Consider the following 20,554-nt stretch of genomic DNA (forward strand, 5'->3'; position numbering starts at 1 on the left):
GGGCTTTGGAGACCTGGGGGACAATGGAACCCTTTCTTCTCCTGGATTGGGTCCTTGAAGATGACAATGCCTAGGTTATCTTACCATATAGCCAGCTGGTGACCACAGACACCCCAATATGCTAAGAATAAAGAGTTCTTGAAGACCTTCAGTGAGGTAGTGAGGAGTGGACGTTAGGGGTAAGGGGCCCAGCAACTTAACAACTGGGTCTGCCCGAAGGGCCTCCTGCCTCATACCTGGAGATCTGAGGGGAAGAAGAGGTGGAAGAATGGAGCCCATCTCTAGACACATACTTAGCCAGCCACACGTATTCTGAAACAGCCTGCATCCTGCTGAATGCCAACAGTTTTACAGATACACAGGGAGCCTTCAGAGCCAGTAATCCCTTCTAAGCCTCCACTCTTGGTGCCAGAAACCAGGCTGCATGAAAGCAAGCTGAACTGCAGCAGGCCTCAGGGAAGACCAGATCGGGTGGGTATTGAAAGCCCTGGGGATGAAAAGCTCCTGAGGGCTTGTGGGGAAGGAAGAAGGACAAGACTGTAATACCAGCACTCAGGAGGCAGAAGCAGATGTGAGTTCCAGTCTAGACTGGGTGACACAGTGAACTCCAGGCCAGCTATGGAAACAAAGCAAGACTCTTACACACACACACACACACACACACACACACACACACACACACACACACACACACTCGTATAAAAACAAAAACAATAAAAGCCCCACAGACTTCATTTGGAGGGAGAGAGTCCTGAAGGGATTGATTCTTAAACTATATGGGGTGTTCAAATCCCCTAGAGAGCTCATTAAAACACAAACACAAACTGCTGGATTCCACTCAGATGCTCTGGTTGGTTAGATTTGTAGATGCTGAGAGTCCTGCTTCCGGCAAGTTCCCCGGGATGCAGCTGCTGTGTTGATCTTGGACAACTTTCCAGGAGCCCCTCAGAGGCTACTGATCTACTGGGTACTTACTAACTTCTTGAGGATTCACGCAAGAGGTTTCCCCTCAGACATCAATCGGTCCTGAGCCAACACCCCCTCTGTAGGCCTTATAGACAGAGCCCGACAGAGGCCTACAAGCTTATCGATCATGCTGCTACATACTGCAGAGTCTGAACTCGACTGTGGCTTCCCTTAGGTCACCGACACATTGTCGGGTGTTTGCTGAGCACTGATGCTAGACGTCATGCCTCTGTTGCTACATGACAGTCACTTCTGCAGTTTGCATGCAACAGAAGAGAAAGGTCGTGTCCGTGGATGTTGAGGCAGACCCAGAACATGTAAGGAGGAAGGAAAGGAGATAACGAGAAGAGGCTGGAAGGGGCGGAAGAGACCACTGAAGCTAGAGGAGCAAGGCAGGAGTCTTTGCTAAGGACTGAAAGGCCAGAATGTTTGGAAAGAGCCACAGTTCCGATTTTGACACATTTCCAGAGAATTCGCAGGATCGTGACCAAGATCATGCTAGTGTATTCTGGTGTCTACAGTCTCAGCTGCTTAGGAGGCTGAGGCAGGAGAATTGCCATGAGTTTTAAGTCAATCTGGGCTACCTTGTGAGTTAACGGCCACCTTAGGATACAGAGCATGGCCCTTTGAAGAACTCAAACAAACAAAAGGCAAATAAGTAAAAGCTAGAAAGAATAAAGTTGGGAAACTGTATTAGACAGTTTTTTTTTTGTTACTATAATAAAGCAGTAGACCACTTTATAAATAGAAGAGGTCTATTTACCTTGCAGGGTTTTTCTTTAAAAAAAAAAAAAGAGGACACCAGATCTCATTGCAGATGGTTATAAGCCACCATATGGTTGCTGAGAATTGAACTCAGGACCCCTAGAAGAACAGCTAATGCTCATAACCACTGAGCCATCTATCCAGCCCTACCTTGCAGTTTTGGGGGGCTGGGAATCCAAACAGCCTGGAAAAAGCTCTCAAAAATCCCCAACTCTTCCCTTGACTGCATCATATCATGGGAAGTCCTTTCTCTCTCTCTCTCTCATTCTCTCTCTCTCTCTCTCTCTCTCTCTCTCTCTCTCTCTCTCTCTCTCTGGGGGATGGCAGGTTACAATCACAGAGCTCTATCATAGGGATGTTACATAATTCATCCCAATCAATTCCGAACTCTTACTGACATAGAGTAAGTTCAGAGGAGTACGGGAAAAGAGAAAGGCATCCAACTAAGAGGTGGGTGCTCTGGGCTGGAGAGATGGCTCAGGGGTTAAGAGCACTGACTGCTCTTCTAGAGGTCCTGAGTTCAAATCCCAGCAACAACCACATGGCTCACAACCATCTGTAATAGGATCTGATGCCCTCTTCTGGTGTGTCTGAAGACAGCTACAGTGTACTCGTATATAATAAAATAAATAAATCTAAAAAAAGAATCTGTTAAGAAGTGGGTGCTCCATGAGTTTCTATTTTGTCAGCAGAGAGGTGGGAAAATGACGTCTTCTCTGTGGAGTCTTGGGAGCAGTTTACTCGAAAGAAAGGAAGGAAGGAAAAGAAGGAAAAAAGAGAAACCAACAAACCAATCCCTAGCCAGATGGTGGTGGTGCATGCCTTTAATCCCAGCACCCTGGAGGCAGAGACAGGTGGATCCTTATGATCTGGTCTACAGAGCTAGTTCCAAGACAGCCAGGACTACACAAAGAAACCCTGTGTCAAAACACCAACCAACCTAACAAACAAACAGCTTGTCAAGGGGCTGGAAAGGTGGCTCAGTAGTTGAGAATGCTGACTGCTCGTGCTAAGGGCTCAGGTTCATTTCTCAAGAACTCACATGGCAGGTAACAACTGTTTATGACTCCAGTTCCAGGAGATCCGACCCTCTTCTGGCCTCCGCAGGCACTAGACAGGACTATGGTGCACAGACGTATAAGCAGGCAAAGCACTGGTGCACATAAATAAAAATTAAATGAGTAAATAGATAACAACCTTGTGCACAAAGAGGAATAAAGGTTTCTGCTCTCATAAGCCTTCGGGTGAAATGGGGGACTGGACAACGAAGCCATTATAAAGTGTAAGAATTACCCTGAAATCTCACATTCGGGAAGGCTGAGGCAGGAGAATCATCATGAATTCCAACCCAGTCTGGGTTATGGAGTAAGACTCAACTCCAAACACCACCACCACCACCACCAAACCCTGAAAATAAAATGACAGCTGATGTAACAGATACCTGATTCATCTGGACCCGAGAGTGAGGGAAGTGATGGACACGTCAGAGAGTGCGTGCGCTCCCATGGTACCACCGCTCTGAGGGACCTACAGAAACAACCCATTCAACCCCTGTGATGCACCCCACTTTAGAGATAAGTAAGCTGAGGCAGATAGTTCCTTCTTGCTGGTCTACCTCTCATTTAAACCTCGTTCCAATTCTACAAATTATGTATTTCAGATTAGTATCTCACTCTGAATTATCCAGCAAAGTGACATGAAATTCTTGATACTTTTTTTCCTGGTGTCAAGGACTAGATCCATCTGGATCTAGTGTTCTACTCTTTTTTTTTTTTTTAACATTTATTTATTATGTATACATCATACAGCTTTCTGTCTGCATGTATGCCTGCAGGCCAGAAGAGGGCATCGGATCTCAATACAGATGGCTGTGAGCCACCATGTGGTTGGTGGGAATTGAACTCAGAACCTCTGGAAGAGCAGACAGTGCTCTTGACCTCTGAGCCATCTCTCCAGCCCAAATGTTCTACTTTCTAGGACAGGGTCTCATTATGTAGCCCTGACTGGCATAGAACTTGCAGTGTAGACCAGGCTAGCCTTAAACTCACGAAGATCCTAAGATCCTCCTGTCTCTGCCTCCTGAGTTCGAAGAACAAAGTCATGTGCCAGTCAGTATACCTGGAGATATATCCCAGGATGGCCTCAAACTTCCTATGTGGCCTTGAACTCCTGATTCTCCTGCCTATGACACCACTATGTAGCTCAGACTGGCCTCCAGCTGATGATTCTTCTTCAGCCTCTTGAGTGCTAGTTGCCATTCTGGTTAAGAGTTGAAACTTTTTGTTTTTTCCATCATGTTTTTTATACTTAATTTATTTGCTTATTTAGTGTATGTCCATGTTTGCCTGTGTGTGTGTGTGTGTGTGTGTGTGTGTGTGTGTGTGTGTGTAGGTCAAAGGACAAATTTGGGGATCAGTTCTCTCCTTCCACAGTCAGTTCTGGGCATTGAACTCAGGTGGTCAGGTTTGTGTGGCAAGCACTTTTACCTGCTGAGGCCAAGCTGTGGTAATCTTAGCAGAGACATCTGAATTCCACGTCCCTGGGTATGCCATTTTTATACCAAGACAGGTCACCATCCTTTAATGTATCCTGGCTTTGGCTTCCACAGAGTGGAGGGATCAGGCCAGAGTCACTAACACCAGATGTGAACTTGACCTGGTTGTCTTTGGAAGCTCATTCTTTTAACATGAAAGCAGGACCGTTTCCTCCCTTGGTAATAGATTTCAAAACTGGCACTGGGTTCCTAGGACCCTTGCTGGGCAGGAGAATTCTCGAAAGCCACACCATTCATTCCTTCGGCAGATCTGACAGGCCCAGAGGACAAAGCCTGAAATAGTTGGCTGCTCTCAACCTTCCAGTGGCTCAAGGGAGCTGTCTGTCCAGCTCTGAATAACTCACTCTTCCTCGAATATTCTGGGAGTTTCCTTTTGTGGTGGAGTGCATGCCTGGGAGATTTCACTGAGCCCACAGGCCCAGCTCATCCTATCAGCTAAGGCAAGAGCTGCACTATCAGCATTAAGAAATGAATGTTGAGGGGTTGGGGATTTGGCTCAGTGGTAGAGTGCTTGCCTAGGAAGCACAAGGTCCTGGGTTCGGTACCCAGCCCCGAAAAAAAAAAAAAAAAAAAAAGAAAAAGAAATGAATGTTGAAAGGATATGAGGATATTTAAAGGCAAAAAAAAAAAAAAAAAAAAAAAAAAAGAAGAAGCCTTTAGGTCTCACCTGTGGTTTGAACAATAGCTGCAGAGAGTTAGAGGATCAGGAGTTCAAGGTCATCCTTGGCTACATAGTAAGTTTGAGGTTAGCTTCGGTTAGTGAGATTATATGTATTCATAGATGTGGGACGGTAAACCATGCCGGGAAGCTTGGTAAGGTCGAGCCGGTTTGAGACCCCAGAGACTCAGTGGGTATCCACCAGAAATGGTAGTCGTCTCCCCTGTCAGATTCTTGGCTGAACACGTGCCATGCTCCCCATGTTGGTCACATACCCCAAAACAGAGTTCTCCTTGCTAATGAGGTGCCAAGAGGTCCAAGGGTTTAGCCAATAAGCTCCCCTTCCCGGACTTTCCTCCCTGCAAAAGGTATTTAATCTCAGGTGCACTCCGAGAAGTGGGTATGTATCCATTTTCCGCGATGAACAGTCAATAAACAGTTTGGAACCAAGGACTGTCTCTTTCATCGAGATCTGCCATGGGGAATATGGAGAAGGTGTTTGACTACAGAGCTGCAGTTAAAGTCTCCGGCAGAGACCTCTCTGCGCTTCCAGCCACAACCTCCGGTCAACCTAAGGGCACTCACCACTGAGCTAAGCCTGAGCTCCCATTTCCCCCAGCCTGCGGGGCCTCAACTCTGCTCCCAACTCCTCGAAACTCAGCAATGCTTAAATGTCCAGGAGTTTGGGAGCTTCTAGTCCCAGCCTCATAGAGGGCCAGTGGACCCCCATCCTTTCTTATCCTTTGTTCCTGACTCCTCTTCATGGTCCCCACCTGGGGGACCTGAGGACCCCAGGTTCAGCCTCCCCATCTCCGACTGCGTCTTCCCACCCCGCAAAAACAGCCCAGCAGCAACGGTGTGGGACAAGCACAGTCAAGCTCCATGCATTTTGCCTCCCTAAAGGCGGTGTTCTGCAGTGGGGCGGAATTTGGACCCACACATATACATGCATATTATTACACATGTGTGTATTTATTCACAGGGATTTAGATTAGACACAAAGAACTTCCTGATATCATTAAGGAATGTTGGAGTCAGATTATACACATCAGAGGAGCAACCTGTGCTAGAATCAGCGGTTGTTATGGAAATACAATGGCGTTTCCCAGGTAGGTTTGAACATTTAATAGCTGGGATCATGGATATGGCACATTGGTAAAGCACATTCTCAGTATTCATGAGACCCCGGCTCCATCCCTCACAATAACAACAAAATAGATAAGTGAGGTGTGGTGGTGCAATCTATAATCTCCAGATACAAGAGGAGAGGCAGGAAGACCAGCACAGGTTCAAGGTGAGCATGGTGTAGAAAACGAGTTCGAGGCTATCCAGGGCTACAGAGGTGTATAGTCAGGTGCTCGGCAAGCCTAAATATATAAATAAACAAATTATATCGTGAAAATTTATGTGTGTGAAAAATTATATGTGAAAAATCAAGATGAAACAAATTGACTTTATAGGTTATTTTGTTGAACCAAACAGATCCAAAATATTCCTGTCTGACAATGACTTGGAAATAAATAAGATGTCTCACGGTGTTTCCTATATTGCTTTTCAAATGCAAGGTGAGCTGTTAAGCAGAACTTTTTTCAAGTGAACTGGACTTAAATGCTCAGTGACCGGGTGATACAGTACACAGTACAAGTCTAGAATCACAAACGGGGCTGGGGCTGTAGTTTGTCTGTAGAGGATGTGTTTAGTATGTGTGAGGCCCTAGGTTTCATCTCGGCATGTATGTAATATATGCACATTTGTGTGCACACACAGGCATACACAATCTGCAGTTCCAACTTACTAGATATGGAGTCATCTGGGGACACAACTCTGGGTATGTCTGCGTGGTGGTTTGAAAGAGAATGGCTCCCATAGGCTTATACATTTGAATAGTCACCAGGGAGTGCACTGTTTGAGAAGGATTGGATGTGGGTTTTGAGGTTTCAAAAGCCCATACCAGGTCCAGTCTGTTTGCCTCTCTTGGCCAGCATATCAGGATGTAGCTCTCAGCTATTGCATTGTAACTCTCAGGCCTGTTGCATGCTCCCCACCATGATGATAATAGACTAAACCTCTGGAACTGTAATCAAGCCTGCAACGAAATGTTTTCTCTTATAATAGTTGCTGTGACTTATAACTCGGAGAGTCTGTAACTGAGACTCTAGAGAGCTTTAACTGAGAGAAGATTCTCTCTGAATATGGGTGATTCTCTAGGGGAACAGAACCATAGAACACACACACACACACACACACACACACACACACACACACACACACACACCTACTAAGTCAGCTTTAAAAGAGCGACAGCAGCAGACTCATGCCTGAGTGTTGAGAACCCAGTGGTTACTCTGTCCTTGAGGCTAGTGCCTCAATGGTCCCAATCTGGCATTAGAAGCTGGGAGAGCCATTGGTCCCTAGTCTACAACAGAAACTTGGAACCATAGGCTCTAATAGCAGTGAAGCAGGCAGCAGCAACAACAGGGCAGATCAACCGTCAGCGAGAGGGAGGCTGAGCAAGCAAAGGGGGAGACACTCTTTCTGCTGCCGGGATGGTTTTTCTGAGCTGCTGTCTGAAGGTGTCACTTACAACTAGGGCGGGCCTTCCCACATCAATCAAGGTAGTCAGGACCCTTTGTTGAGTCTCCCTACTCAGGTAATTCTAGGCTAGCTTAGGGACTAGTGCACCAAAGAGGCTCGGTAAATACTGTTTTCTAAGCCTGAGGGCACATCACTCAGAGGAGAACCTGAGACATGGAGTGAGCTCGATCCTGGCACCTCCATTTTTCTTTCAAGACTTCTGAGTTCATATCCAATCCACTGTGGTATTTCTGTAAACCACAAGACCTTTTCAGGTGTCTTGGGAAGGAAACCCTCCCTCCAACCCATCCCTGAAGAGTGCTATGGAGGGGGCTGGAGAGTTGACTCAGTACTAAAGAGTACTGTGCTCTTGTAGAGGACCAGGGGTCAAGTCCCAGCACCCACATAATGGCTCACAGCCATCTGATCCAGGGGAACCAATGCTCTTCTTCTGACCTCTGTGCCACCAGGCATATACATGCTACACATACATGGGTGCAGGTAAATACTCATCACATAAGATTAATCTAAAAATGAAAAAACAAACAAACAAACAAACAAACAAACAAAAAACCCAGAACATGGTGGCACACACCTTTATCCCAACAAGGCAGGAGGATCTCTGGGAGGATCTCAGCCTGTTTTATATAGGGAGTTCAAGGAGAGTCAATACTACACAAGAAAAGGAAAAAGAGGCTCACAACCAAAGAGACAACAACCTTCCAGAGGGATGCTGGAAATTTCTTCCTGTTTGTTCATTAGAGATTACAATGATTACAAAGAGATATTCCTCAGAAGTGATTTTTTTAAAAAAATGTATTTGTTTATGTTATGTGCATGGATGTTTTGTCTGCGTGTATGTCTGGGAAACACACACATGCCTGGCGCCTGAGGTAAGAGAGTGTGGGACCCCTGAAATTGAAGTTTCCGGCAATCGTGAGCTGCTATGTGTGGGTGCTGGGAATTGAGCCTTGTGTTCCTAGCTTCTGGCTCATCTCTCCAGCCCTAAATGATTGGCTATTGTTTTGACCAAGCTACTGATTTGCCCAATCTGACCCTGGAATCCTGGGCTTGAGCAATCCTCTGCCTCAGCCCCCTGGGGATATTTGTGGATTCTGTATTTTGTGTTGCTGTTTTGGGGAACCAGGTGTTAGGCAAGCATTCTACCATCTTCGGTAGCTTTTTACTTTTTAAAAATTGTCTATATATAAATGTGCCTTCGCGTGTGGGGAATAGGTACATCTCTGGGTACACGTGCTAGGAGTCCAGAAGAGGGCGTCAGATCTCCTGGCTGGCACTGGAGTTGTAGATGGCCGTCTGACTGGCGTTCTAGAACCACACTGCAAGGGCAGTAAGCAGTTTGTGCTATCTCTGTAGTCCCACCCCAACTCCTTTTTATTATTATTTCCATTTAAGCTGATTTTGCTACTTTGTTTTTATCCCTTTTGTGTGTCTGAGTATATCCCACACATGTGCTGGGGTGACAGGTGTCTGTGAGCTACCTGGAATCAGGACAGTAGGCACTCTTCTTGTTTTGGAAGGTTTTCAATAGGGTCTCTCTGTGTAGCCCTGGCTGTCCCAGAACTCGCTCCGTAGATCAGGCTGGCCTTGAACTTACAGAGATCCGCCTGCCTCTGCCTTTCAATGCTGGGATTAAAGGCATGCACCACCACTGCTAGGCTAGCAGTAATCACTCTTTAAGTCCCAAGCCATCTTTCTGGACCCTTCTTTTTCTTTTGTTGTTGTTTTGATTTTATTTATTAATCATTTTATTTGTTTGCATTTCCAATGTTATCCCCTTCCTGGTCTCCTCTCCAAGAACCCCCCCCCCCCAACTCACCTACCTACTCCTGCCTTAACCCTCTAGTATTCCTTCTCTGGGACATCAAGCATACATACATACACACACACACACACACACACACACACACACACACGCACGCACGCACGCACACACACACACACACACACACACACACACACGCATACCAAGTGCATGTCTGGTGCCAAGGACCCCCTGGAACTGGAGTTACAGACAGTTGTGAGCTGCCATGTGGATACTGGGAATTGAACCCTGGTCCTCCAGAAGAGCAGCCAGTGCTCTTAACCACTGAGCCATCTCTTCAGCCCCCTTCTTTTTTTTATTTTTGAGATTTCACTAAATTGAAAGCCTGGATTTGAACTCATGCTGTAGTCCAGGCAGGCAGCAAACTGTGATCCTCCTGTCTTACCTTCCCAATTCCTAGTTGGGATTCTAGGACTGGACCACCAGGCCTGGATTGGATTCTGTAACTACAACTTCACATAACAAGGACAGGAGGGGACCAAGGTGAGTTATGGACTAACCTAGTTGGAGAGAGTACTAGGCCCAGAATGGTCCCCAGACTTCATCATCGTATCACAGGGACTTCAGCCTCTAATAAGGAAAATCTCAGAGCTGTGTATTACTACAGCATGCCTGATCTTGTTGCAATTCGAGAGGAGATATTGGGACCATCTGACAGGGAGAGGTCAAGCACGGAAGGTGTCTGATGGCTGACGGAGGAAAACTGAGTAGGGCACTTTCATCCTGTCCCTCTCTGGCCAGCACCTCAAACCCTTCAGCAAAGGGCAGCAGCAGGAGGAAAGCGCTGGGTGTCTGACTGTCTGGAGACTGGAAGGAGCTCAGCAGAGCCAGCCCACAAACAGACAAGAGACAGGGGCTTGCCTGCCTCCCCACACATAACCAAACATGCAGCCCACACAATGGCACTCACCCCTCTCTGATGACTTGGCACAACCTCCTGACAGTCACACACACACACACACACACACACACACACACACACACACACACACACACACACACACACACACACACACACACACACACGCCATCCACCGCCCACTCTGAGTAGGACCCCAGAGCTGCGGGGTTTTGCAGCCTACCAGCTGCAGGCCCTGCCAGCCCTCCCTCTCCTCTAAGGCTGGGTTTTTCCAGCCGGAACCTCGCTCCCTCCCTCTACTGCAATCTTTGGAAACCGGTGTCTGACGCGGCGGTTCCCGCCTATTATTTATTTATTTCTTCTTTTCTCCCTGCTGAGACCCTCCTGTCAGAGGGAGAGCCGCAGTCCGGAGACAGAGAAAGGCAGAAGCTACAGGAGGAGCTGGGAGCCAAAGAGAGGTGGAGAGAGACTCCCATACACCCCTGTCTGCTTTCCACAGAGGACCATGAGCACTGGGCAAGAGGCCAGGAGAGATGAGGGAGACTCTAGGAAAGAACAGGAAGCCTCGATTCGGGACCGAGCCCACCTGAGCCAGCAGCGCCGACTCAAACAGGCCACCCAGTTCTTGCACAAGGACTCGGCTGACCTGCTGCCCCTGGACAGCCTCAAGAGGTTAGGCACCTCTAAGGACCTGGTAAGGCCCCTGACCCTTTCCTCTTCTCATATCCTGTGTTTGGGGTGCAGGGAGGTGATCTAAAGGGCAGAGCCTCAATATTCAAATTTCTATCTTTGGTTGAGATGGGAGAGATATTTCTGCCAACTTGCAGCCCTCCCACCCCCAATCCTCCCCAGATCCTTCATTGGGATGTTTCTTGGCCTGGTGGCAGTGAGGGTCCCTGGGCTCATAACTCAGCTTCCGCCGTTTTGTCGCCCTTAAAGCTCAAGGCTCTCCTGGGGGCAGTGGAGAGTTATGCTGTTCAGTTGGAGCTTAGAGGACCCGAGATTCCCATGTAATGGGCTCATAAGGACAGTAAGGCCTAGAGGATGGGTCAACCTAGGTTATGACTCCTACTTCTAGATTCCTTCAAAGCTGCCCATGAATTTGACCCATTCCTCAGACCCGACCCCCCACCCCTGCCCTTTCCCCTCATCGTGCACTTATTGAGGGTCTTCTGGGCAATTGGGTTCATATGGCTCTGACCTGGACCATCAGTGTCTGTGTCCTTATGTCCTTTCCTCCCCAACCACTGCAGCAGTCTTGGCCTCCGGAGGGAACAGGAGCAGGGTGACAGTGAGGCTAGGGGGTTAGGGTCAGCGTGCAGTCTTTGCCTTCAGGGATATAAAACCAAGAGCATGGGCTTTGGAGCCACCTTGCTTGGAGCGAAATTCTGGCTGTTATTGGGAAAGTTGTGTCTCTGTGCCTTGTTATCTCCATCTGTTAGAAAGGGGTAAAGCTCTGAGCATCCGCCTGGTAAAGAAGTTGCCTGGGCTTCCACGTACTTAGCACCATGACAGAGCCTGGCTAATAGAAACACTAGGTAAATGACTGGGAGCACTTCTTGTTATGGTTCTTTTTAGCTTCTGAGTTGCTGTGAATTCTGGAGGGTCCAGAGAATACAGAATTCCATTCTGTGGAGGCCACTTCTCCCTGGGGGTAAATGCATCCTCTGTTGCTTTGAATGACCTGGCTCTACCTTTCTGTCCTACTCCAGGTCTGAGTTTTCTCTCCAGGTATCCCCTAGTCCCATCTCAGCAGCCCACAGGAGAAGACAGGAGACAGCTGAGGAATGGGGAGGGGTGGGAGAGCAGGTTCTTTGGTGCCTCTGGGGCATGGGTCTTGTGCTTCTCCATATAGTCCTGTACCTGTCTTGCCCAGAAGTTGCCCTGTGGACACCACCACCTCAGAGTAGCAAGCCCAGCCTTTTGACACCAGGGTTTCTCACCTTTCTCCTTTGCCTCGTCACCTGCATGATCTGCAGCAGGCAGCTCCTAAGACTTAGGGAATGAAGAAGCTATACTCTGGGAGCCCCTCTTCCCGTTTGGGATGGCCCTGATGCATACTTCCCAACATGGAGGAGCCTGGAGTCACTGTGGAAGGGCGGGCATGGGAACCGCTTGGGTCCCAAGCTGGCTGTGCTTTCCCAGAGCAGCAGCTTGTTGCCAGGGTCTCCTGAGGCCAAGGGTGGAAAAACAATCCCAGGCTCCCGGGGTCAGGTGGAGGGGTGTGTGGGGCCTGGGAGGCTGCAGCCATTTGATTTTTTTCAGTCTCACTACGTAGCCCTGGTGGCCTGAATCTGCTATATAACCCAGGCTGGCTTACAACGGTGCCTTTTAAGCTTATAATCAACAGGATTAATTGTACTTTATTTTTGAGATGGGACTCACTATGTAGCCCAGGCTGACCTCATCTTTGTGGTGATCCTTCTGCCTCCCTCTCCTGAATGCTGTGATCACAGAAGTGTGATCCCATACAAGACTAAAACGAACCACTTTCTTTCATGTCTTTTTTCTTTTTCTTTTCTGTACTGGGGATGAGACGTGCATGCGAGGCAAGTTTGCTATGATGGAACCACCCCCAGTTCACAAGCCACAGAGCCTCTTTATGCTGAACTAGGCCCTGGGACAGAAAGACGAGCAAGACAAATCTGATTTGAAGGCCCTTCCAGGCTGCAGTGGGGGTGAAATCCAAAAATAACATCTGTGAGAATCAAGACCAAATGAGCTACAAGGGGGGGAGAATGACGGAGGACAGAATAACCCAGAGGCCAGACCTGCAGGTGGAGTCAGAGGTAGAAGCAAGGCCCTTTTACCTTTCTACTCAATGAAGTGTAGGAAACTATGTGTCCAGATCAGCCTAGTGAGAACTGGAAAGGAGGGGCTTCCTGGGGAGGTGAGCAAGACTAGAGGCTGAGGTGAAACAGTCTGGCCAGGCAAGAGTAGTGCCTCTAGAGTATGAGAGCCGTGTGTGGTGGACAATCCAGAAAGACAATAGCCAGGTCATCTAGGGATCAGTTCAGAAAATGCAGAACTCGGTGTAGCCACTCACACCTTTAATCCCAGCACTTGGGAGGAAGAAGAAAGCAGATCTCTTGTGAGTTTGAAGCCAGCCTGGACTACATATTGAATTCCCTCAGTCAAGGCTACATAGAGAAACCCTGACTCAAAAACAAACAAAACAAAACAAAACAAAACAAAGCAAGAGGGGCTGGAGATACAACTCAGTGGTTAAGAGCACTGCTTGCGGGGTTGGGGATTTAGCTCAGTGGTAGAGCGCTTGCCTAGGAAGCGCAAGGCCCTGGGTTCGGTCCCCAGCTCCGAGAAAAAAAAAAAAAAAAAAAGCATTGCTTGCACTTCCAGAGGACCCGGGTTCAATTCTCAGCACCCACATGGCAGCTCACAACTGTCTGTAACTCCAAGATCTGACACCATCGTGCCTGTATACATGCAGGCAAAAACAGCAATGCACATTAAACAACAACAACAACAAGAACCCCAAAGCAAACACACAATAACAATAAAAAACAAAGGTAGGCTGTCCCTACTGGCGAATAGCACTTAAAAATTTGTTTTCAGGATAGGTTCTTACTATGCAGCTCAGGCTGTTCTGGAACTTGCTATGTGGCCCTGAACTCACAGATATCCACCAGTCTCTTCCTCCTTAGTCCTATATATAGCACCACACCAGTTCCTTTTTTTTTTTTTTTTTAAAGGTAGCCTAGAGTGGCTATTCTGCTTCAGCCTTCTGAACACTGGAAGTTTACAGGAACACAACACCGTATCTGGAGCGTACAGTTGTTTTTACATTTTACTTAAGCATTTATCAAACTTGACTGTGTAGGAATCTTACTGAAACAAGATTAGGGGCTAGGCTGGACTGGATGGCATACGCCCTTTAAACCTCTTGGGAGGAAGAGGCAGGTGAATCTCTGTTAGTTCAAGGCCAACTTGGTCTACAGAGAAAGTTCCAGATTAGCCAGGGTTACATAGTAAGACTGTGTCATAAAACAAACAAAATGTCAGGTGATGGTGACACATGCCTTTAATCACAGCACCTAGCATTCAGGAAGCAGATCTCTGAGTTTGAGGCCAGCCTGGTCTACAGATTGAGTTCTAGGACAGCCAGGGCTACACAGAGAAACACTGTCTTGAAAAAAAACAAACAAACAAACAAAAAGTAAAACCAAACCAAAACCGAATCAAACCACAACAAAACAAAGAAAGAAACCAAATGACCAAATGAAATGAAACGAAACCAAGCATATTCAGAGCTGGGAGAGCAGCTGCTCAGTAGAGCATTTGCCAGATATGTGCAAGCTTCTGAGTTTAAGCCTGAGCACCAGAAAACAATAGAACAGAAACAAAATGCTTGATGCAGGCCTGAGACTCTGCATTTCAAACAGGCTTTAGCTGGCTGGAGAGATGGCTCAGTGGTTAAGAGCACTGACTGCCCTTCCTAGGGGTCCTGAGTTCAATTCCCAGCAACCACATTATAGCTCACAAGCATCTGTGATGAGGTCTGATGCCCTCTTCTGGTGTGTCTGAAGAGAGCCACAGTGTACTCACATACATAAAATAAACAAATTAAAAAAACAAAACAAAACAAAACAGGCTTTAGCATGTCCTTAAAGCTGTTGGTTTAGGGCTGGAGAGATGGCTTAGAGGCTGCTCTTCCAGAGGACACAGATTTTATTCCTAGTGCATACTGGCAGCTCGTGACCATCTGCAACTCCAGTTCTAGGGTATCTGATGTCGTCTTCTGGACTTCATAGGTCCCAGAAATGCATATAGGCAAAACACGCACAGACACACACCCACCACCACCTCTTAAGATCTCAAGTACAACCATAGATAATAAATTCTGTATGTGTTGGCTTGAGGACCACACTGTGAGTAGCAGGGCTTTAGCTAAGTCAGTGTAGAAAGGCAAGACCTGGAGGCAGGCTTCTGTGAGAGGGGGAAGGTGTCCAGGAGCCCAAGAGAATTGTGGGAGTTTGGATACAGTAGGCGTTCCTACAAAGAAAGGAAGCAGAGCTGGCAGGATTCAGGCTGGATGAGGGTGGCTACAGATGGGGGAGGTCGAGGATAATCATTCATTATTCTAGCCTGAGCACTCTTTTGAGGTTGGGGAGAGGGTTGAGACAGTGTACCCCGGCACTTGTTCTGTAGACCAGGTTGGCCGTGAACGCTCAGAGATCTGCTTGCCTCTGCCTCTCCAGTGCTTTGGACTAAAGTCGTGTGCCAGGGCTGGAGAGATGGCTCAGTGGTTAAGAGCACTGACTGCTCTTCCAGAGGTCCTGAGTTCAATTCCCAGCAACCACATGGTGGCTCACAACCATCTGTAATGAGGCCTAGTGCCCTCTTCTGGCTTGCAGGCATACATGCAGGCAGAAAGCTGTATGGTGTATACATAATAAATATTTTAAAAAATAGTTATATGCCACCATCGGTTGGCTCATATTTGTTACAATCATATTTTAAAATATTTTGAGACACTTAGGCCCTGCTGGCCTCAAATTTGCCATGTAGCTGAGGATGGCTTTGAATTCCTGACTTTCCTTCCTCCACCTGGCAAGTGCCGGGTGACAGACCTGTTCTACTGTGCAATTGTATCATACTGGAGCTAGTTATGAGCCTCTGTGTAGGTGATAGGAATTGAACCCAGGTCCTCTAGAAAAGCAGCCAGTGCTCTTAACTGCTGAACCATCCCTCAGCTACTTCCTTACTGCTCCTGTCTTGGGTAGAGCTGGGGCAAAGATCCTGTGGTTTGCAAGGTTTAAGATGGGGAAGCAAGTGGCCTGTATCCTCGGCTTAGACTGCTTTCACTATTTTGTGATGGAGCCAGCAGCCACACAGTGTGATCCAAAGACGCCTGGTGGAGGGAAAGCAGAGGCGGCTTCAGGGGGAGTCCCCCCTGCTGCAGGCTCTGATCCGTGGCCATGACAGCAGCAGGACCAGTGCGACACAGGTTCCAGCTCTTCTTGTCAACTGCAAGGTAAGAAGTCTCCCAGGTTCCGACTTTGACCTTCCTGCTGAGTCTGCTCACTTCACAAGCTTTCCCTTCTGCCTGGGCTGTCAAGAAGGCGTTTCTTTCCTTTTCTGGGCCAGCATCTACTTTCTGTCTGTCTTGTCTGTCTCCTCTGTGTACTGCCAGCTGTCCACACTGTTGTAGCACTGTGCCCCCATGCTTTTATCAAACTGTATGTAAATGAACATTTGCTTTTCTGTACTGCACACATTGGAAAGGTACACATGTGTATGCAAGGCTCATGTTCCAAGGTGAAGAAGGATCTTAGGCTATGATGTGGTGTGCATGTGTGTGTGTGTGTGTGTGTGTGTGTGTGTGTGTGTGCGCACGCGCTTGTGCGCACAAATGCCCAGGCAGTGGCCAGAAGAGGCTGTTGTATCCTCTCGAGCTGGAGTTGTGAGCTGCCCAATCCAGGGACTGAACTCAGGTATTCTTGAAGAGTGGCAGATGCTCTTAACCACTGAGCCATCTCTATGGCCCCAAGGTCCCTCATCTCGAGAGCCATTGGAGCACCCACTTCCTGGTGGGACAATCCCAGTAAATGTCCACTGATTCTCTGCCCAGAAATCTTACTTCCTAATCTCCAATCATCCTTTGTCCACGTTCTTATTTTTTAAGGCCCAACTCTGATGCTGCCTCCTCCTTGAACTTTTCTCTGTCCAGCAAGGAACAGCTCCGTGTCCTGAGGCATGCTGTTCATGGTCCTTCTATAGACTTACTGCTCTACCATGGAGGAGTCAGACTTCATCTCTTTAACAATGCCAGGGAATGGTACTCATTATCTACTAGCCACACATTCCACACAGTAGCTGCTCAGTGTTTGAAACAAGAAAACTGATTTTTCTGTGTATGTATCGAGGTGTCCACCTCGGTGCCTATCAATACCCCAAGGCAGTGATTTGTCTTCCTCTTTCCATTCTTGGTCACCCAAATCTTGAGTGTCCACAGAAAAGGTTTGTCTTCTTAGCCCTTCCAGACTGTAGCTCTTTGACTAGGAGGCCTTCAGGTTCCTGTAAACAAACAGATGGCCATTCTGGCCCAGATCTTTCTCAACTTAATGAACTCGCCATGTGGAGATGTGGAATATGACTTTCCGGATCGGTTTTTGGGAGAGTCAGTTTCACTTCTGAAAACTCACGCATCCCCTCATCTCTTAAAGGGAAACATTGAAGAGGTCAGCAAGTTGAGAGTTCCGACCCAGTCCCCTCCTGGGGGTACTTACTAACTCATCACAATGCTTCTTTCTTAGTGCCAGGACCAGATGCTTCGTGTGGCTGTGGACACAGGGACCCAGCACAATCAGATATCTGCTGGATGCCTCAGGCGCCTGGGGTAAGAGTACAGCCTAAGCCACAGCAGTGGGTGGTGTTTCCTCCCCTTGCCCAATCCCCTTTTTGTTTTTTGATACAGGGTTTCCCTGTGTAGCCCATGTTGGCCTCAAAAACAACAACCTTTTGCCTCAGCCTCCTGTGTGTGGGTTTGTGTTGGCACTACAGGCCACACTGAGTTTTGGGGTGTAGTTTCTCTGGGTTGATGAAATGTATTCAAAGTATCTACTGAAGATGGCTGCCGGTGGCTGTGGCTCGTGTCTGCAAACCTAACATCTGAGGGTAAAGAACTAGGAATTCAAGGTCAGCCTTGGCTACCTAAGATATCTGAGACAGCCTAGGCTCTACAAGACTATTTCAAAAACCACAGCCTCCCCACCAACCCAAACAAAACCAACAATCAAGAGTGAAATGATGGCATACAAACTCTCTCAGTACAGCTATTCTGTTTTCTTAAACTGGGGAAGGTTGGTCAGGCAGCTCTGGCAGAAAACAGCTGAGCCTTACCTGGGTCAAGGACTGGAAAGACAGCCTAGGTCAGTATTAGCATTTTTTGTTTGTTTTTGAGACAGAGTTTCTCCGTGTAATAGCCCTGAACTCATTTTGTAGACCAGGCTGGCTTCCAACTCAGAGATCTGTCTCTGCTTCCCAAGTGCTGAGATTAAAGGCCTGCACCTGGACATTTTTTGGGGGAGGGTGGGGGGGAATGTACTGACTTTTTAACTTGGGGCTGTGGGGGAGGGGGCTGGAACGGGAGACTGTGGTGTCTATAATCCTTGCTTTCTAACCACAGGTTAGGAAAGAGGGTCCCCCAAGCCCCAGGTGGGGATCTGGCACCTGAGTCAACAAGTCAGGTGGAACAGGTGGAGCTGGAGCTGGGGCAGGAGACGGTGGCATGCTCGGCCCAGGTGGTGGGTAAGTCCTTCCCCTCTCCTACCTCTCTTCTGAGTGGTTTGGGTCCTGTCAGAGATTGCTCCCAGGATGCACAGATTACCACTCTGCTGGTCTCAGCTGCGGGAGTGGATGGGCTGGGAGAGGAGTGAGTGATCAGCGGAGGGTGGCAGTGGTCAGAAAGCCAACCTTGTTTCCCAATGGTTCCTGCAGATGTGGACAGTCCTGAATTCTGCCTGGGACTGCAGACTCTGCTTTCCCTCAAGGTAAGGTGTCCATGCTTGGGCCTGACCCAAAATGCTAGGACAGATAGAAGGCTCAGGGTGGAAGCCCCAATCAGACTGGCAAGACTGAGAGGTGCTAAAAACTCGGAACTTGCTTAATTATCCCCAAAAGGAAAATGAAATGGGTTCATTCCCCCTCTGATGGGGCAGGGGCATGGGAGTAGCGGGAGGCAAAAGGGAGCAGGTATGAGCTAGCAGGGAGGTGACCACACATCCGCGGTCCCCACGGCAGTGCTGCATTGACCTGGACCGTGGAGTGCTTCGGCTGAAAGCCCCCTTCTCGGAGCTGCCCTTCCTGCCTCTGTATCAAGAGCCTGGCCAGTGACCACTGTCTCAGCCAGTCCCTAGGGCAACACCGTGCCTTAGGGAAGAGTGGTGTGGAGTGGGTATTACCTGAGCAGGGCATCTGGAGACCACTGCATTAATCTCTTTACTCACCACCCTGATCCCGCAGTAGGCCACCTTTCTTCTGCTTCTCCATCGCTGCCCTCTGCCCTAGGAACTCCTACCGAGAGTACTGTGACTCTGAGGTCCTGGCTTCCCCAATCTCTCTTATCCCTTACCAAGTGCACAACCCAGTCACTTATAGAAAGGGACCTCCAGAAAATGGGCTCTAGACTTTACCCTGGCTGTGGGGGTCAAAGTTACCTGCTGCCTCCACCAGCCTGAAGTCCACCCCAAGCTGGCCCTCCTGACACATGTACTCATCTGCTTACAGCTGGGGAGGGGGGACACAAGTAGGGCTGTTGGTTAGGAAGGCAGTCCCTGAGCTGAGGGCCTGTAGTCAGTACTCTTTCTGGGTGGCAGATGTCTGAGTGTCTTTCTGGCTGAGCTGACTCTCAAGTCTTAGGGGAAGAGAGACAATATTTCTAACCCAAACCAGGGAACTGGGCCCCTTACGTGGGAACTCAATACAAAGCCTATGTGGACCAAAGAGGAACCAGCACACAAAGTGTCACTTTCTTCACTTTCAAAAGCACTCTGGGTGCTGGGTGTGGGGCTCCTCGTCTCAATCCCGACTCCCTCCCTCATTGCAGTGCTTTGAGACAAGCTCCCTCCCAGTCTGCCTCCTCCTGCACCATTAGAGGCAGACCAGCCCAGGGCAGGCCCTTGGCCTGCTTCCGCATTTGAATAAACAATGTTTCTCTAAGGCTGCTGTTCTGGTTCGGTCTCTTCCTCCTTACCTCCAGGAGCTCACAGTACCTCTGCCCTCAGGCACATAGGGAACCCGAGCTGGAACACAGGCCTGTGAAGAACACTTACCACCCTATGCACTATACAAACATACATGCAGTTGCACCAAATAAGTATTACCTCCACTGTGAGGTAAATACTGGACTCTGACAGTCTCCATTTTCTTTTACTCTATTCACTTAGTTCGAAAGCCCTGAGGCTGGGGAGGTAGATGGCTTAGTGGGGAGGAGGGAGATGGCTTAGTGGGGAGGAGGGAGATGGCTTGGTGGGGAGGAGCATGTGCCAGGCAGGCTTCAGAACCTGAATCTGAGCCTCAGCCCCCATGTAAAGGGCTTCATTCCCAACATACACGGTAGCTCACCCGTCTGCCTGTTACTCCATTTCCAAGGCTTCTGACACCCTTACACAGTCATAAGTACAGGCGAAACACACGCATGCACACTGCTCAGATGTTTGTAACCCTAACACTGTGTGATGCAGACACAGGTAGATCACTTGTCTTAGTGAGCAGCTGACTACACATCCTGTTTCAAGGGAGTAAACTGGACGGAAAGAAAGCAGGAGTCTGGACATCCTCTTTTGGCTCGTGTGTGTGTGTGTGTGTGTGTGT

The 20,554-nt window shown here is 48.3% G+C and overlaps 1 protein-coding gene across 4 annotated transcripts; it reads left to right on the forward strand.

The window, feature by feature from the left end:
• Nucleotides 1–9,347: 9,347 nt before the first annotated feature.
• On the forward strand, nt 9,348–19,900 carry Nrip2 (nuclear receptor interacting protein 2). Of its 4 annotated transcripts, XM_001071392.8 has the most exons (6): nt 9,409–10,916; nt 16,065–16,214; nt 17,497–17,579; nt 18,369–18,490; nt 18,680–18,732; nt 18,983–19,900. In XM_001071392.8, the coding sequence occupies exons 1-6, from the start codon at nt 10,728–10,730 to the stop codon at nt 19,073–19,075; spliced, it is 690 nt and encodes a 229-aa protein (XP_001071392.2). In that variant the 5' UTR covers nt 9,409–10,727; the 3' UTR covers nt 19,076–19,900. The 4 variants fall into 4 exon arrangements, with proteins under 4 accessions (XP_017448536.1, XP_006237493.1, XP_063142935.1 ...); XM_006237431.5 differs by having other exon boundaries at nt 9,370–10,916; nt 18,680–19,900; XM_063286865.1 differs by lacking the exon at nt 16,065–16,214 and having other exon boundaries at nt 9,373–10,916.
• The last annotated feature ends 654 nt before the right edge of the window (nt 19,901–20,554 follow it).

The sequence above is a fragment of the Rattus norvegicus genome, chromosome 4 (assembly GCF_036323735.1).
Source record: "Rattus norvegicus strain BN/NHsdMcwi chromosome 4, GRCr8, whole genome shotgun sequence".
Classification (NCBI taxonomy): domain Eukaryota; kingdom Metazoa; phylum Chordata; class Mammalia; order Rodentia; family Muridae; genus Rattus; species Rattus norvegicus.

Bases quoted from the DNA above. Each gene is read 5' to 3' on its own strand.
- Nrip2 (XM_006237431.5), top strand. From the start codon at position 10,728: ATGAGCACTGGGCAAGAGGCCAGGAGAGATGAGGGAGACTCTAGGAAA. The intron at 10,917-16,064 runs GTAAGGCCCCTG...TGATGGAGCCAG, and splicing joins TAGGCACCTCTAAGGACCTG to CAGCCACACAGTGTGATCCA. The intron at 18,491-18,679 runs GTAAGTCCTTCC...TGGTTCCTGCAG, and splicing joins ATGCTCGGCCCAGGTGGTGG to ATGTGGACAGTCCTGAATTC.